At 54.3% G+C, this 14,241-nt stretch overlaps 1 protein-coding gene across 1 annotated transcript in view; it reads right to left on the bottom strand.

Annotated features, from left to right (window-relative positions):
• Positions 1-495: 495 nt before the first annotated feature.
• The window catches only part of CACNA1E (calcium voltage-gated channel subunit alpha1 E), a 95,657-nt gene continuing 81,911 nt past the window's right edge, over positions 496-14,241 (bottom strand). Inside the window, exons 39-48 of the mRNA XM_074151770.1 lie at positions 10,270-10,366; positions 8,417-8,522; positions 7,170-7,277; positions 6,533-6,633; positions 6,129-6,235; positions 5,368-5,476; positions 3,897-4,025; positions 2,211-2,391; positions 1,910-2,103; positions 496-1,334 (exon numbers count right to left, since the gene is read on the bottom strand). Coding sequence (XP_074007871.1) covers positions 795-1,334; positions 1,910-2,103; positions 2,211-2,391; positions 3,897-4,025; positions 5,368-5,476; positions 6,129-6,235; positions 6,533-6,633; positions 7,170-7,277; positions 8,417-8,522; positions 10,270-10,366 — 1,672 coding nt within the window. The 3' untranslated portion in view covers positions 496-794. The remainder of the gene's footprint in view (positions 1,335-1,909; positions 2,104-2,210; positions 2,392-3,896; positions 4,026-5,367; positions 5,477-6,128; positions 6,236-6,532; positions 6,634-7,169; positions 7,278-8,416; positions 8,523-10,269; positions 10,367-14,241) is intronic.

Below are 14,241 nucleotides of genomic sequence, written 5' to 3'. Positions count from 1 at the left end.
CACAGGCACACCTAGAGTTCTCCGTATATAAATAAATATATGTCAGTGGGAGGCAGCATACATTCAGCAGCACTGAGCCCCCCTGCTCTGCTCCCGCCTAGCCCAGTACAAACCAGTTGGCTTTGGTTTTGCTCCCGCTGGCAGGCAGAGCCGCTCTGGTTGCCCGACCCCTCGTTGCCCCACACCCCGCCATCACACCTCACACCCCTTTTCCAGGCTGGATGAGACCCTCGGGGAGGGAAATTCAAAGCCATAGCAGCACAAGCCTGAGTGACAGAGCAAAGGGGGGCCTGGTACCCCCTTCCTGGGACTCTCCGGCCTCAGGGAGCGGAAAACCACTGGGATGAGACTTCCCAGGGGTCCAGCTCAGGGAAGGGAGCAGGGCTGCGGCCGGGGGGGGCTCTCACTCGCCCCCCAGCACACATGCCCGCCCGGGCCACTCCGCCGCCCATCAAATGCTTCTCTGTGCAGAAAAAAAAAGTGATAGTAATAAATGAAAGTCGACAGATTTTAATTTTTTTTTTGCACAAAGACTTTTTTTTCTTCTTCTTCTTCTTCTTCTTCTTTTTTTTTTTTTTTTTTTTTTCCCCCTCCTTTCCAGTCGGTTTTGGTTTTCTCCTTTTCCCCTGCGTTTGGTTTTGGTTTGGTTTCATTCCCAGGCGTGGCGAAGAGCATGCATTGGAGAGGGGCAGGGCGGCGGCGGGAGGGGATTGGGGGGCGGGGGGGGGAGCCGAGACGGGGCCGGGGTAAGGGTCGGGGTGGGGAGGGGGGGATTGGGGGGGGGGGGGCAGCTTCTAGCACTTGTCGTCTTCCTCGGTGTCGCTGAGCACGTCGATGCTGGCCCCGCACATCACGCCCTGCCCTGCCCCTCGCCTCCGCCGCCGGTAGTGCCCGTTGGGCATCTGCCAGCTGTGCCGCAGCGGCGGGGCCGAGCCGATGGTGTTGGAGCGGCCGAGGCTGGTGGCGACGGCCGCCTCGAAGGTGAGGGTCTCCTCCTCACCGCAGTCTGAGGCGTGCGAGTCGTCGTGCAGGGCCAGGTAGGGCTCCGAGATGTAGCGCTGCGGGGTGGACTGTCGGCTCTGCTTCCCTGCCGGGGAGCTGGAAGACTCGGTCAGGCCGGCGACGTTGGGCTCCAGGGTGGAGGAGAGGAGCGGGGAGCCCCCCTCGCTCTCCTCGGCGGGTGGCGAGGCGTCTCCGGTGTGCCGCAGCATGGAGGCGTAGGAGAGGAGGGGACGTGGCTTGGGGGGCACCGGCGGGAGCTGGCGACGACCTCGCCGGGGGGTGCTGGTGTCCGAGATGGAGGGGATGGAGCTTTCACTCAGGGAGCCGGTTCCCTGCAACGCACCAAGACATGCTGGGCAATACAGGGGCGACGGGCATCACCCTGCACTCACTGTCCCCCCCCGAGTCTGTGGTCCCTGGAGCATCCTCACACTCGGATGAGGCTCCACTGCATCCTCGCCTGCCCCATCCCTGCCTCGAGGTCTTCTCCAGGGACAAGGATGGTGTCTGCTCTTGGTGGTCAAAAGTAAAAACACCTGCAAAAATGCTGCAGGAAGAGCTAATGGCTCGCCAGCTGCTGGTCTCTATGGGCAGCATCTCTGTGGGCTTCAAGCACACTCAAGCACTGGCATTTCCAGGCTTGTGTATCCGGGACACCTAGACCTTTGCATGGAGCGGATGCCACAGTGGTGAGAGGATCAGTGTGGAGATCCACCCCTCTCCCCAAACGCTGTGCAGGGTGACTGAGTAGCGCCAACCTGCTCAGCTCACAGGGGACACAGAGATGCCACCATAGGGAGGAAAGATGGCGCAGAGCTCCCAGAATTGGGGCTTATCTTCCGCGTTTTGACAAGGAGCTGTTTCTGCACCTCCCTCTATGCTTAGGAAGGGGTTTCTTGTCACCCACCTGCCTGTTGGGTGTCTGTGACCTGCCCTCGCTGGGTGACCGGGACTCACGCTGCCGCTCTGGTGACTTGTCGTGTGCCTGGGGACTCCTCTCCTCAGAGTTGCAGCGGGAGATATCGGGGGACAGCAAGTGTTTGCGCTCTTTGGATCGGCCCCGCTCCCTGCCGCCCGAGCGATGTCCATCCGACCGGTGGCCTGCAGGACACCCCCATCAGTCCTCACCGTCCCCCCCCAGGAGCGGGGGACGCTCGGCTGAGGTTTTTTGGCACTGGTGTGGGATCGGGCCACCCGCCCTTGCTCACCCGAGTCGGCATTGAGGCGCCGGGCTGAGAGCTGGAGCGAGGAGTGGTAGCTGCGCCGGCGGGACTTGTAGGTGTTGTCGCTGCTGCGCTCCATGGAGAACTCATCCAGCCAGGAGCTGTTGGTGCGCTTGTCCCGGATGGTGGAAAACGATCGCCGCATCGAGCTGGTGTCTGTCACCACCTGCAAGCAACCCCGGCCAGCCGGGGAGGGGGTCAGCGCTGGGCAGGGATGGGGGGGACGGTGGTCGAGCAATTAGTAGTTCACCCACCATCACTGGCCCACCAGCCACCAGGATGGGGAGAGCCAGGGCAGGGTCGCCATCCCAAGCACAGCCCCACCAAATAATCTCTGCACAAATTGGGGGTGGGAGGAAAGTGGAGTTTAGCTTTTGTGCTTGTGAGCTCCTCTGGCCCAGCCAGCTGGGAACTGTGCTCCACAAGCAAAGCCAGTGGCTGTGGTTCAAGCCAAGGCACTGCGTGTCAGGGGAAGAGCAGCAGCACCCCACCCCAGGTGTGGGGACATGAGGGGTACCAGGCCATTGCCCCCAGGCTGTCTCAGCATCCCTCCCCGCCTTGAAAACAGGACCGGGTGGAGCAAACAGAGAAATCAAAGAAGAAATCATTGAGAGAGGGGGGATCCTCCAGTGCCCCTTGCTTGGTGTTTATTTTCCTGGCTGCTGCCACTTTTCCAGTAGCAGCACTGGCCCTCCTTGGTCCTCCTTTATTTCCACATCCCCTTCCCCTGCACTCGTTCCCTCTCTCCCCACTCATGCTGCTGTTTTATCATCCCTCTCCTCTCCTTTCCTTTCTCCTTTACTTGCTTCATCTTTCTACCTTCTCCCCTCATTCTAGGTTGAGTTCTCACATGTTTTGTGGAAAACATCACCTCCTATATTTTCCTTTGCTTTATTCTAGCAGCTTTTTGCCTCTGCAGCCTAAGGCCATTCTCCCTGTCTCCCCACCTCGCACCATACTCTTTCTGCTCCCATCCCCTCCTTCTAATCATCCCCCCCACTGCCAAATGGTCAATAAAACCCACAAGGCATGGCCTCCCTTCCTCTTCACGCCCCCCCAAAGTACCACAACATATCACACTAGCACACTAGGACCTCTGTGAGAAAGCAGACCCAGAGACTTCACAGCAAAACCAAACCCCATAAGAGTGTCTATGTCTTGGTGGAGGCTGAGTACAAGACAGAACGACAGAGAAACCGGGCAGACAAACGAGGTGAGATGTGGCCTGGGTTCCCCTGGACAGACAGAGAAGCGCGTGTGTTGGGACAACGGGAAAGAAAGGAAAAGGTATTTCATCACCTGGGAGATCATCTGACAGCTGGGCTGGCACCCCTCAAACTTCAACCAGTGCCCACGGCTGGAGGAAAGCAGGGGTGTCCCACTGAGAGGGGACCTTGCAACCTCCTGGTATGGCCCTGCTCCACCATGGACCTCCCACATGAGCCAGGAAATCATTACCCCAGCTGTTCTCTGCTGCTGGTGCCCCCCATGTAGGGGAACAGCAGCTCTCCTACTTGTGCAGCACCCCAAAGATGGGGAGATGCTCCAGTATCAGGGCACTGGGGAAGCTGTGGGACTCATGGGACTTGCTCAGTGCGGAGAGAAGCCCTCAGTGTTACCTGGTAGGCTTTTCTTGGACCCGGCACCCATGGGGGCTTTGCTTGGTTTTACCTGGGGATCCACAGTGAGACGAGGCATGGAGGAGGCCCTCCCAGAGACAGCGTGGTCCTGAGTGTCCACGGGAAGGTAGTTGCCACGGTTAGAGGGCTGCACTCTTTGAAACTCCCTAACCTCTGGTTCCTGGAAATAAACACACAGCCAAGCTCTTGGGATGGGGTTGGAGCATTTGCAGGGGACAGCCCTGCTCGCTCAACTGGGGACAGAATTTAAGTGGGCCAGAAAGGGAGTCTAAGGATATATCATCTGTCACGTTGCCACTGAAAAATAATGTCCAATTGACAATCCATTGCAGGTGAGCCCAGACGTGGTGCTCCAGGCTTGCCTGATGGCCAATTCATCTTGCACCTCTTCAGTGGCAGTGGAAACCCTGCCTGGATCTGGTGATGCCCTGACTGCCTGGGCTTTAACTCTTCCTTTTGCCAGAAGGGGACAAACATACGGGATTTTCTCCCTGATCCTGCTTTAGAGGCTTTCTTTTAATAAAAGAAAATTAATAAAAAGAAAGAGAAAATTAATAAAATTATTTCTTTTAATAAAGAAAGCACAGCACCTGTGGCACCTTGGCACTTTGGTTAATTCCCAATTTAGGGGGCTCTTTTGTACAGGACGTGGTGTCAAGGAGATGAGCAGGGAGTGATCCCGGAGATCTACTAGAAGGCGACTTTATGGGGAAGGGGGAGTCTCATCTGCCACCTCCCTGCCAGCAGGACAGTGGTGTGATCGGGGTGGCCAGGGCAGGGGATGCCCACCTGCGCGGTAGACAGCTCACACAGAGTACTACGGACCCCAGGGACACGGACCGGGCTGGAGATGCACAGTGGTACAACACTGCATCCGACAAGCGCCGGGGTGGTGCGCGAACGCACACACACAGACATGGAGAGAGATATATATAGATATGTATATATATATATACACACACACACAGACAGACACTGCTGCTGCCGGCCGGCATGTGTGTGAGGCCGGAGGGGTGTGCTCCCATTGGAGACAGTTTGACAGATCAGTTTGGGATCAGGGACACCAGCACTTGACAACAAAATGAACATGAATCCGAAAACATCAGATACCATCACTCAGCACGGGGTAACCCACTGAAATGAGCGCTCAGTGGAAAAAAGTACCGCCTGTGAAGAGAAGGATATTTTACTGCAGGACATTGGACCCTGTTCACAGCTCTCACCCCAAAAGCACTTGCCACTGCCTGGCCCCACTGACCAGGGCTGGTCCAGGGCTGGCTGTGTCCTCAGTGCCTGGACAGAGGTGAGGGGCCAGAGCCCCAGCTGGGGGACACTCAGGGACATGCCTGACCCAGTGGCTGCCATCTCCCTGCTGTGCTCGCTGCCACAGGGGCAGGGAGCAGCTTTTCACCGCTGTGCCAGCAGCCCCACACCTCCCCATGCCCACCAGCATACTCTCTGGGACTACAGGTGAGCACCCGCCAGGCAGTGTGTGACTTTACCAGAGACTGGTGCTCCTGGAACTGCCCATGGGCCGGATCCATGCACGCCAGCTGGAAGATCTCCTGTGGCGAGAGTGGGCTCAGCGAGGGGAACCCACTCCGGCTGCTCCTGCAAAGATGGTCCAGCTTCAGAGAGGCCACAAGCCAGCTGCTGCTGTCACTGGGTATCACCTCTCCAGTGGCTCAGAGCTGGAGAGCCCCTGTGCTTGCCCCTGAGGCTGTCAAGGCTGAGACCTCCAGGACAAACGTCATGTTCCTTAGACTTCTGAAGTGGTGCCCAGGCAGGAGAGGACACCAGTGCCCCAGGTCCTGCAGCAGCAGTGGGACATACCAAGTGCAGTGCCAGCAACTTCCACCATCTCATTCCCACCAGCCAGGGTGCTGGGATCCCCCACTGACCCTGCACCACCCAGGGACCCACTGTTCAACTGCTCTGGAGGTTCAGGTCCATCCCAAGTGCCTCCAGTAAAAGAATTTGCACTTAGTGCCGGGATGGTCCTGCAAGAAGAATATCCATGCAGATACCTGGATGTCCCCCTTGGCCACCTCTGCTGCTGTTGGTGATGCTGATGTACACCAGCTACCTGGAATCCAGTAAAAGCTTTGTGCCGGGAGCTTTCTGCCCCGGGCTGGGTTTCCACTGCTCTTGGCAGTTCTTTAACCCTCTGTGCATCCCAGTGCCAGCTCCAGAGAACAAAAAGATGGCTGCAGAAACAGGAAAATGACAGGAATACCTCCCTTTTTCTCACAGCAATACTCACAGGCCCGAGAGGGTGTCCTGCTGGAGGTAAGGCAGAGCCTTCGCGTTCGAGATGATTTCCTGTGGCAAGGAGGATGGCTCCATGCGCTGGAACATGGGGGCGTTTTTCTGTATGGAAGAAAGGAAGGAACTGAGCCTGTAGGAAATGCAGATGAACATCCAGTGCTTCACCAACCAAACCTCCACTGCTTGAGAAGGTGATGGCATGCTCATTTTCACTGTCAGGGGCTGAGGATGCAGGTAAGTATGTCTTGTAGTCACCAAACCCCACCCTGTACTACCACCTTCATCCCTCAGCTGCATCTCATGCAGCTGGCTGCAGATTTGGTTGGGACATGGTAGGAAGCAGTGAGGGTGTTCTGAACATCCCCATTCTGCCCACCGTGTGCCCTCACTAAGCCTCACCTGCTCCTCCAGCTGCTGCCGCTGCTTCTTTGCTTTGCTCTGCTTGTAGTAATCCATGATCATCATGGCTGCATATATTTTGCCAACAGTCAGGTCAGAGGCTGAGAGCACAAGAGGGAATAAAGTGGAGACACTTGTGTGTTAACAGAAACAGCAGGTCTGAAGGCACCAGCATGGATCTCAGGATGAGCACTGCTGTGGAATACCCTGATGACCTTCAAACTCTGCTCACTGCTCCAGAGAAAGAGATGAATACCCAGACACTCCATGTGGAGATAAAATGGATGGAGATGGCTTGAAAGCATCATCATAAACCACCAAAACACACATCTTCATCACATCATCATATGTAACGGAGCAAGTGATCCTCAGTCTCCTGCCCTTATATTCTCCAGAGATGATTTACAGGAGACTGGTTTTGGCAGCAGTAGATCACTGCAAACTGGGCAATTTTCAAGAAGGTTCCCAAGCAGCCAGGCAGAGCAAGGCAGAAGCCAGCCTGTAGCAACACAAACCCTTTTCCCACTTCTCCACCAGCTGGGGATGGGTCTCACCGGTCCCCACATCCCTTTGGGAAGAATTCTGCTGCAGGTATAATGGAAACTTGGCAGCGATGACAGCCCCCACAAAGACTCACTTTTTGGCATGGGTACCAACAGGTCAAGCATCTTCTGGGACAGGTGAGGCCAAATGGTCAGGATCTCCTTTTGAAGCTCAGAGTCTAACTGCTGCCAATCTGCACCACCTTGAACAGCGGGGGGAAAAAAATGGTCCACATACATCAAGACCTGGCACCAGGGTCCAATGAAAAACACTCCTTTCCCATCCTGAAGTGAGGTTCACAAGCAGCAACTAGCTCTCTTTGGGCTGGAAGAGCCATCTTGCATCAGCGAGCCTGGTCTCCTGCTCTCGCAGGGAAACTTTCCTACCATCCCTTCCATATGTGCCTCCATCTCCCCATCCTCTGCCCTCCCACTCAAAGCTGCCATCTTCAAGCTCGCCTTGGGTCCGTTTCTCCTACTCCAGCCCACACACACCTGCTGCTGCCCCACTTTCTCTTTGCTGGTGAGTGGATCATGTGTTGGTGAAAGAGCAGCTCCACTTGGTTGAAGTCCTTAAACACTCAGCAACGTTGTGCAAGGAGAGCAGAGCTCTCTGGACAGTGGTGAAGGGATTTGCTGAGCTTAGGAAGACTGAGGCTCAAAGGGAGCCGTCAACACATGCCAACCAGAGACACCTGAGCCTGGGGCAACTCTGCTGAGCTGTAGGAGACCCGGGTTCAAATCTGTGCTTTATATAGAGAGGCTTGAACCCAAGGAGCTGTCACAGTACTGGGCCTTCGCTGCTATCTTGCCCTGGGTTGGGTTTTCTTCCAACAGCTGAGCTGTTCCCAGAGGACATTGTATTGAAAATGGCATGTTTCTGCAGAAAGCTTTTGATCTGATGAATTAGAGTGTTTCCAGCAACAACAACAAAGCAGGTTTTCCTGCTCTGAATGTTTTATCTTCTCTGAGAGAGGGATTTCTGTTCCCCAGCCTTAGGAAGCCAAGCACGTGCGATTTTTTTCCCTCCTTGGTTTGGTTTTGTACATGGGGAGGAAGGGGAATTCTCTCTCTCCCCCTTCACACAGTGGACATGAAGCTGTTTCTGCTCTCTAGAAGCAACTTCTAGTAGAAAACTGGCCACCTCTCCCCTAAAGAAATGGATTTTTTTATAGAGAGGGGCAGAAATCTGCCTGCTCAAGGTAATCGCTTCCATCCACAAGCCAGGCTCTGGGCAGCCAACCCCAATTTGGCTGTGATGTTGTCAGCCTGCCCAAAGGATGAGTGCTAGTCACTCTGAAACCCTCCTGGCTCTGTCGCCTCTCTCCTCCACTGACCTTACCTTTGGCAATTTTGATGTCCAAGGCTGTGCGTATCAGCGCCATCAAGGTGGAGGTAAAATGGACTGTCATGTCCTCGGCCACAGGCATGTTCATCAGCACCAGTCTCTGCGCAAGAGAGAGAAGAAAACAGCGGACGGAAAACAATATCGAAAAACACATCGACCAGGCTGGAGGAAAAGAAATTAAACATTAAACAAAAGGGAAAAAAAAAAATTAAAAAATAAAAAGCAACAAAGAGTGTCAAAACAGCACAGCCAAAAAAGAAGGGCAAGGATCACCCCGCCACCCCACCCTGGCTCCTTCCACCCCAGGACACCGGCTCACTGCCTTCCAGGGCTCCTCCTGCACCCCAGGAATGGCCCCTGAGCCCCCCTCCCCATGGCACCGGGGCTGCCACGGCAGCTCCCAGCACTTTTGGGAAGACACACCTGATGCATCAGGGGGAATGCTCAGAGAAGGGAGAGGGGGCTTAGGTTTCCATTCCTGGGTGATTTGGCTTTCCAGCTCTCAACCCTTCCCACCTGGGGCAGGGGAGAGGAGGGTCCCTAACCTTCAGGGACTTCAGATCGGCTGGATTCCTCTAGCATGCTACATCCTGGCGCTCCCTTTTTGCGTCTTTGATAGATGAAGTTTGCCAGCACATGCACAGGGTCCAAATTATCCAAGGGTGAAGAAGGGAAGGAGGGGTAGAAAAAGTGCAGAAGGAAAGAGAGAAGGGCAACCAAGGCAGGTTAGACACGCCATGCTCCTTCCCACCCTGGGCAGGCGGGGTGCAAACCGAAGTGACCAGATCCACTTTCCAGAGAGTATATTTTGCTTTGTGAATACCTTGGGTCATCCCTTCCCTGCCCATTCCTTTTCACCCGGCTTCTCATGTCCTTTCCCTGCCTTCAGGCCTCCTATTTTCTCCTGGAAAAGTGTGATGGTGGATGTATGTATGCGTGAACTAAGTCATGAGAGCTGGAGAAGGTGGCAGCACGTTTGCAAGTGTGCAGAAATCCCCCCTTTGCCAGCCCTGAATGCTGCTGAAGGGGGCTGCGGGCAGCAGTCAGTGGCCAAGAAAAGCTTCAGTTTGCTCCAGACCTGGGCAACACATTGTTTTGTAGCTCTAGCTCTTGTCCTAACAGCTGCTGCCCTCAGCAAAGCCATGTAGCTCCCACCCCATGTTCTTCAGGGCTTCCTGTGCTCCTGCTCCATGCCTATGCAGCCAGGAGCATGCTGTGCCTGTGCTGTGAACCAACTGCCGGCCACCACCCCAGGAGGAAAAATGGGGTAAAACTCAGAGACACCTTTTGAAGGCATCTGGCTTTGCCTTGCATAAGCCACCTTTGGAATAGCTCATGCCGATGTGCTTGTCTCCTGCGCTTCAGAGCTGCTCCTACAGGATACATCCTTGCTGCCCACCTGTTTTCCATCTCCATGGGCTTTAGCTCTGTTTTTGCACTGGCCGGGACAAGGATGGTTCCAAGCCCACAGGATGAGCTTGGGTCACTGAGCTCCTAAGGACATCTCACTCTCCTAACTGTGCTTCAGGGTTGCTCCTCACCTCACCTTCTCTAACCCTCCCACTTCCACACTATTGCTGATCCTGCCCCTTTTCTTTCACTGGGGTCTTCCACCCCAGAGCTCCTTGGGCTTGCGAGTGACCACAGCAGCATCGCATGTGTGGGCAGTGAAGACCAGCCAGCGTGGCCAGGACTCTTCTGAGCAAACCATGCTCCCCAGGAGTGAGCTAAACACGCGTTGGATGCCCCAACGCCTCCCCAGCTTCCCCCAGCCCCACCTCCCACAGCTCCCTTGAGCCCCAGCTCCTGCTCAGCTCTAGCCCCCGTAGAAGGAAGGGTTGATCTACCTTATAGGCCACTTTGGAAGGACATCTCTTGCCGAGGCCTAGCGGTGGTGACATAAGAGTCAGCATTTCATACATCTCAGTGTAATGGATTCGGCCACTGCTCATGAAGGGGTAAGGGGAGGGAGGGAGATGCAGAGAGAGAGGAGGCATTCCCAGAGAGCAGAAAAACGTACAAACAAAAATAGTACAGGAAAACAGGAGAGAAAAAACAAACGGACAAACAGGAAAAGAACAGGAAACCCGTTAATCAAGGCAAATCATACATGAGAGACTGTCCTGATGTGGATTTATAGCACTGCTCACACAGACCCAGGAATGCTGGCAGAAAGCAACTCACCCCTCTCCTCTCTGCTGCTGGCCTCAAGCGCCTGCCTCGCTAGCAGTCTGGGAGTCCTTCTCTGGTCTCAAACCCTTTCCTAAAGCCCTCCAGCAGCCCCCAACTTGTCCCACAGGTTCCAGGGCTGTGTGCGAGTGGTATAAATCAGATACACGGCACTCGAGCCATGGGTTATTCGAGTTAACGGTGCTTTGCACCACAGTCCTGTGTGGCCTCCGTAGCGTCTTCCCTCCCGGGGCGGGGGGACCGGGGTATTGCTTTGCACGGCCACCTAACCCATAGCCGGAAGGCTGTGTATCCCCAGCTCATAAGGTCTATGCAATTGGGAGGCAGCATCTTGCATAGAAGGCAGTGGGCCAGGGTCACTTGTCAAAGGAAGATGCCCAGTTGCTTCCGTCTGGCTCTGCGGATGGACCACTTTCCCACCATGCACCAGTGCAAAAGGCATGCTGAATTGGCTGAAAAAACAAAACCGGGAGGAAAAGTTGTACATGCCATGCTCCCGCCCTGGCTCTCTCCCACATGCGGCTGCAAGTTCCACCAGGTTGGAGTTTAAAGAGTCTCAGCAGAGGCAGCTGTTTGGGCCTTCCAACATTGGGGTTCATTTGGGTTTCCCAAGGGAGGCAGCTAGGTCGGACCCCCACCTCGCGCTCTTCGGCTCCATGAGGACCTGCCTGGGATTGCTGCAGTGAGGAATGCTACCGAAAACAGGCCACCTGATGACACCTTGAGCCCTCTGCCAGGCTGAGATATTTGGGCTGGGGCTCCCTCTCTCTGCACACCCAGGAGGCTGCTCAAGTACATTTCCCAGTGATCCTGGGCTCGGCTACCTCTTCTTCCCCTCGTGCCAGGCTTCTGTCCTGCTCTGCAACGTTCAGGGTGATTAATGGGCAAGGGCAACCTCACAACAGCAAAGGCATTGACCCTTACAGCTGGGCTGGGAGGATGCTGCTGGAGAGGAACCTATCTCAGGCAGGGTGGCCTGGGACAGAGGGCACTGCCGAAAAATTAAGGACTCCCCTCGGTATCCTGGCCTTTTCCCTACCCACGTGCTCAGAGCAGCATGGAATGGGGAGAAGAAGATAACTCCTCTTCTAAGGGCATACCACTGGTTTGGAAGCAGACCCCTGGCCAAAGAGGCCCCCACAAAGATAGGTCCTGAGGCATGGAACATGCTGGGCAAGCCATCCCCTTTGAGACCTGACACACCTGAACGGGTTGGAAAGAGGATTGATAACAACACTGGGGACTATTAAGTGGGATGATCAAGAGGAAATATCCAGGTCCAGAAGTCCGTAAGCAGCATCTTGGCAGAGCACTGACTCGAGGTGTCTGAAGGGGAGAAGATGACTTCAAAATTTACATGCTCAAGAACTTTGTACAAAAAGGAAGCAAGACAGTGATCTTCCACCCATCCTTCCTGGCAGGGGGAATTTTAGCATGCCCAGCAGCCATCAGAGACTGTCTTTTATACTGAGATTCTCTGCACAGTGAAGGAGGAATGGATTCCTTTGAAAGGAAGAATTCACATCAGTAAGCAAGAAGGACTACGTGAGAACCATGCTATTCTCACAGTCAGGCTGTGCACTTTGCTGCTTCTCAGAGCAGAGATCTTAAAGCATTTTGAGCAGCACAGCAGTTTCCAGAAACCATATCCCCATGGACTGAAGCACAGGAAAGCATATGTAATGACATCCATCTGAACAGGATGGCTCCCACGAGCTGGACCCAGCATGGGCACATCCTTGATGGGAGAGTTGGCCATCTGTCCTGTGTCTGGACGGAGATGTGCCCTGTGGCTATGGCACAGGGTGGCCTGTAAAACTGCCAGGCAGTAATGGCTTGCTCCTGGTGCTCTAAGAGAACCCTGTGAGAGATGGAGGAGGAATCTGGGGGACATCTGTCCTCATGTGGTTAGGAAATAAGTGCTGTGCCTTACCAGGCTGTTAGAAACAGAGCACCAGAATAGCAAGTGATGTGAGAGAAGATTTAGGAATAAGAGATGTCCACAGAGACATAAAATGAATGTCAGTGGAGCATTTGCCTGACCCATGACCATCTCAAGGGCTACTTTTAGGGGGCAAAGGTAATGCCCACCTCCTTGGCTCGCTTTTGCATGACTGCTAGAAGCAGATGGGTTGAGGAAAGGCAGAGAAAGCCCCAAGGAGTAGAGCTGGCTGCAAGGACACAGTCCCAGCAAGATGTGATTACAAGACCTGCTCTCCCCAGCATAAGGACAGAGTGTGCTGGACTTCCACAGGAAGTCTTCCTGCATCAATGCCCCGTTGTTATCCCACCTGTGGATGGCTTAGCAGGTATGCTTCCATACCAAGCTGCACCCCTATGAAGCATCCTGAACTTGCTCAAGCACCATCTCTTCTAGAGCAGGCTGTCCACCACTCCATAAACACGTTGGAATGTTTGTTTCTGCAAGTCATCGTTGTCGCATTGCCTGGAAGGATAGGGGTATGGGCTCCAGAAAGGCGAACTTGTGCACTGTGATGTGCAGGGTAGGCTCACCAAGTGGAAAGATTAGCAAGTTGGGTTGGCATTTGGGATCTGGACCATGGTGGCAACATGAAACAACCATGTGGGTTTTCTTTCTTCATCAGTTGCCTTTTGGGAATTGTGCCGGGCAGTAGGAATCCCTGAAAATCTCTTACATCCTTGAAATATCCCAGGCACAGGGAGGAGGAGGCTGAAGTAAGACAAGGAAGAGATGGGTATGGTCTCCCTCACATGGCAGCAGAAACTGGTCTCACTCTCTCTGCCTCCCCCTCCCCCTAAGTCTATCCACTTTCACTGCTCTGTCCATCCCGCAGAGTCAGCAGAAAGCCCAGAATGCTGCAGAGCTCCCTCTTCCCAGGAGACATTACAGGTACCCTTCTGAGCACCAGGTGATCCAGCTTAGGAGAGCAGCGTTTCCCAGTGAAGCCCCGATGTCAATCAAGCAAGATTAGAAATTCCTCCTAAAGGTCTCTTCTGTCTGCAGGGACCTGAGCAAGTGTCCTCAGCAAAGCCGCCATCCTTTGCCAACAGAGAAGAGTTGGAAGATTGCAATGAGCCCCTCCTTGAACAAATGAGCCATCTGAGATTCTTGCAAGAAATCTCCTATCCCTAAATACCATTTCATAAATATGATGACCGAGCATCCAAGATCTTGTCTTGCTTGCTCTGCCTTACTTCTGGTGGTCTACTTCAAGATTTCAAATGTGTGCATCATCCCTACGACCAGGTGTGGAGGGTGACAGACCCGTTCCACGGATGCTGGCTGGAAGAAGCATTTCTGATGTGGTATGAAGGACATGGTGGCTACACCATGCTGCACCAAGGAACCCTCTTCCTTTGCAAGGACTGGGGGTGTCTGAGCTTCGCTCATACATCTCCTCAGATCCTGGGAGGGATGCAGAGGGAAGAACAATCTCTGTGGTTCATCCTTTCATGCCATGGACACAGATATAGGCACCATGGCACTTTGGAGAAGGTGGCAGGCACAGGATTTTGATCAGTTGTCACCAGAAAATAAAATAAATTTTAAAAAAGTGCAAGCCAGAGAGGCACAAGGAGGCCAAATTGTTGCTGTGGACTCATGGCCAGCAGCTGGGAGCTTGGCTCAAGCAGAGGGAGAGGAGCTG

Source organism: Numenius arquata, chromosome 8 (assembly GCF_964106895.1).
Source record: "Numenius arquata chromosome 8, bNumArq3.hap1.1, whole genome shotgun sequence".
In the NCBI taxonomy this organism is placed as follows: Eukaryota; Metazoa; Chordata; class Aves; order Charadriiformes; family Scolopacidae; genus Numenius; species Numenius arquata.
The sequence above is the reverse complement of the archived record's forward strand: the minus strand, read 5'-3'. Positions and strand labels throughout refer to the sequence as shown.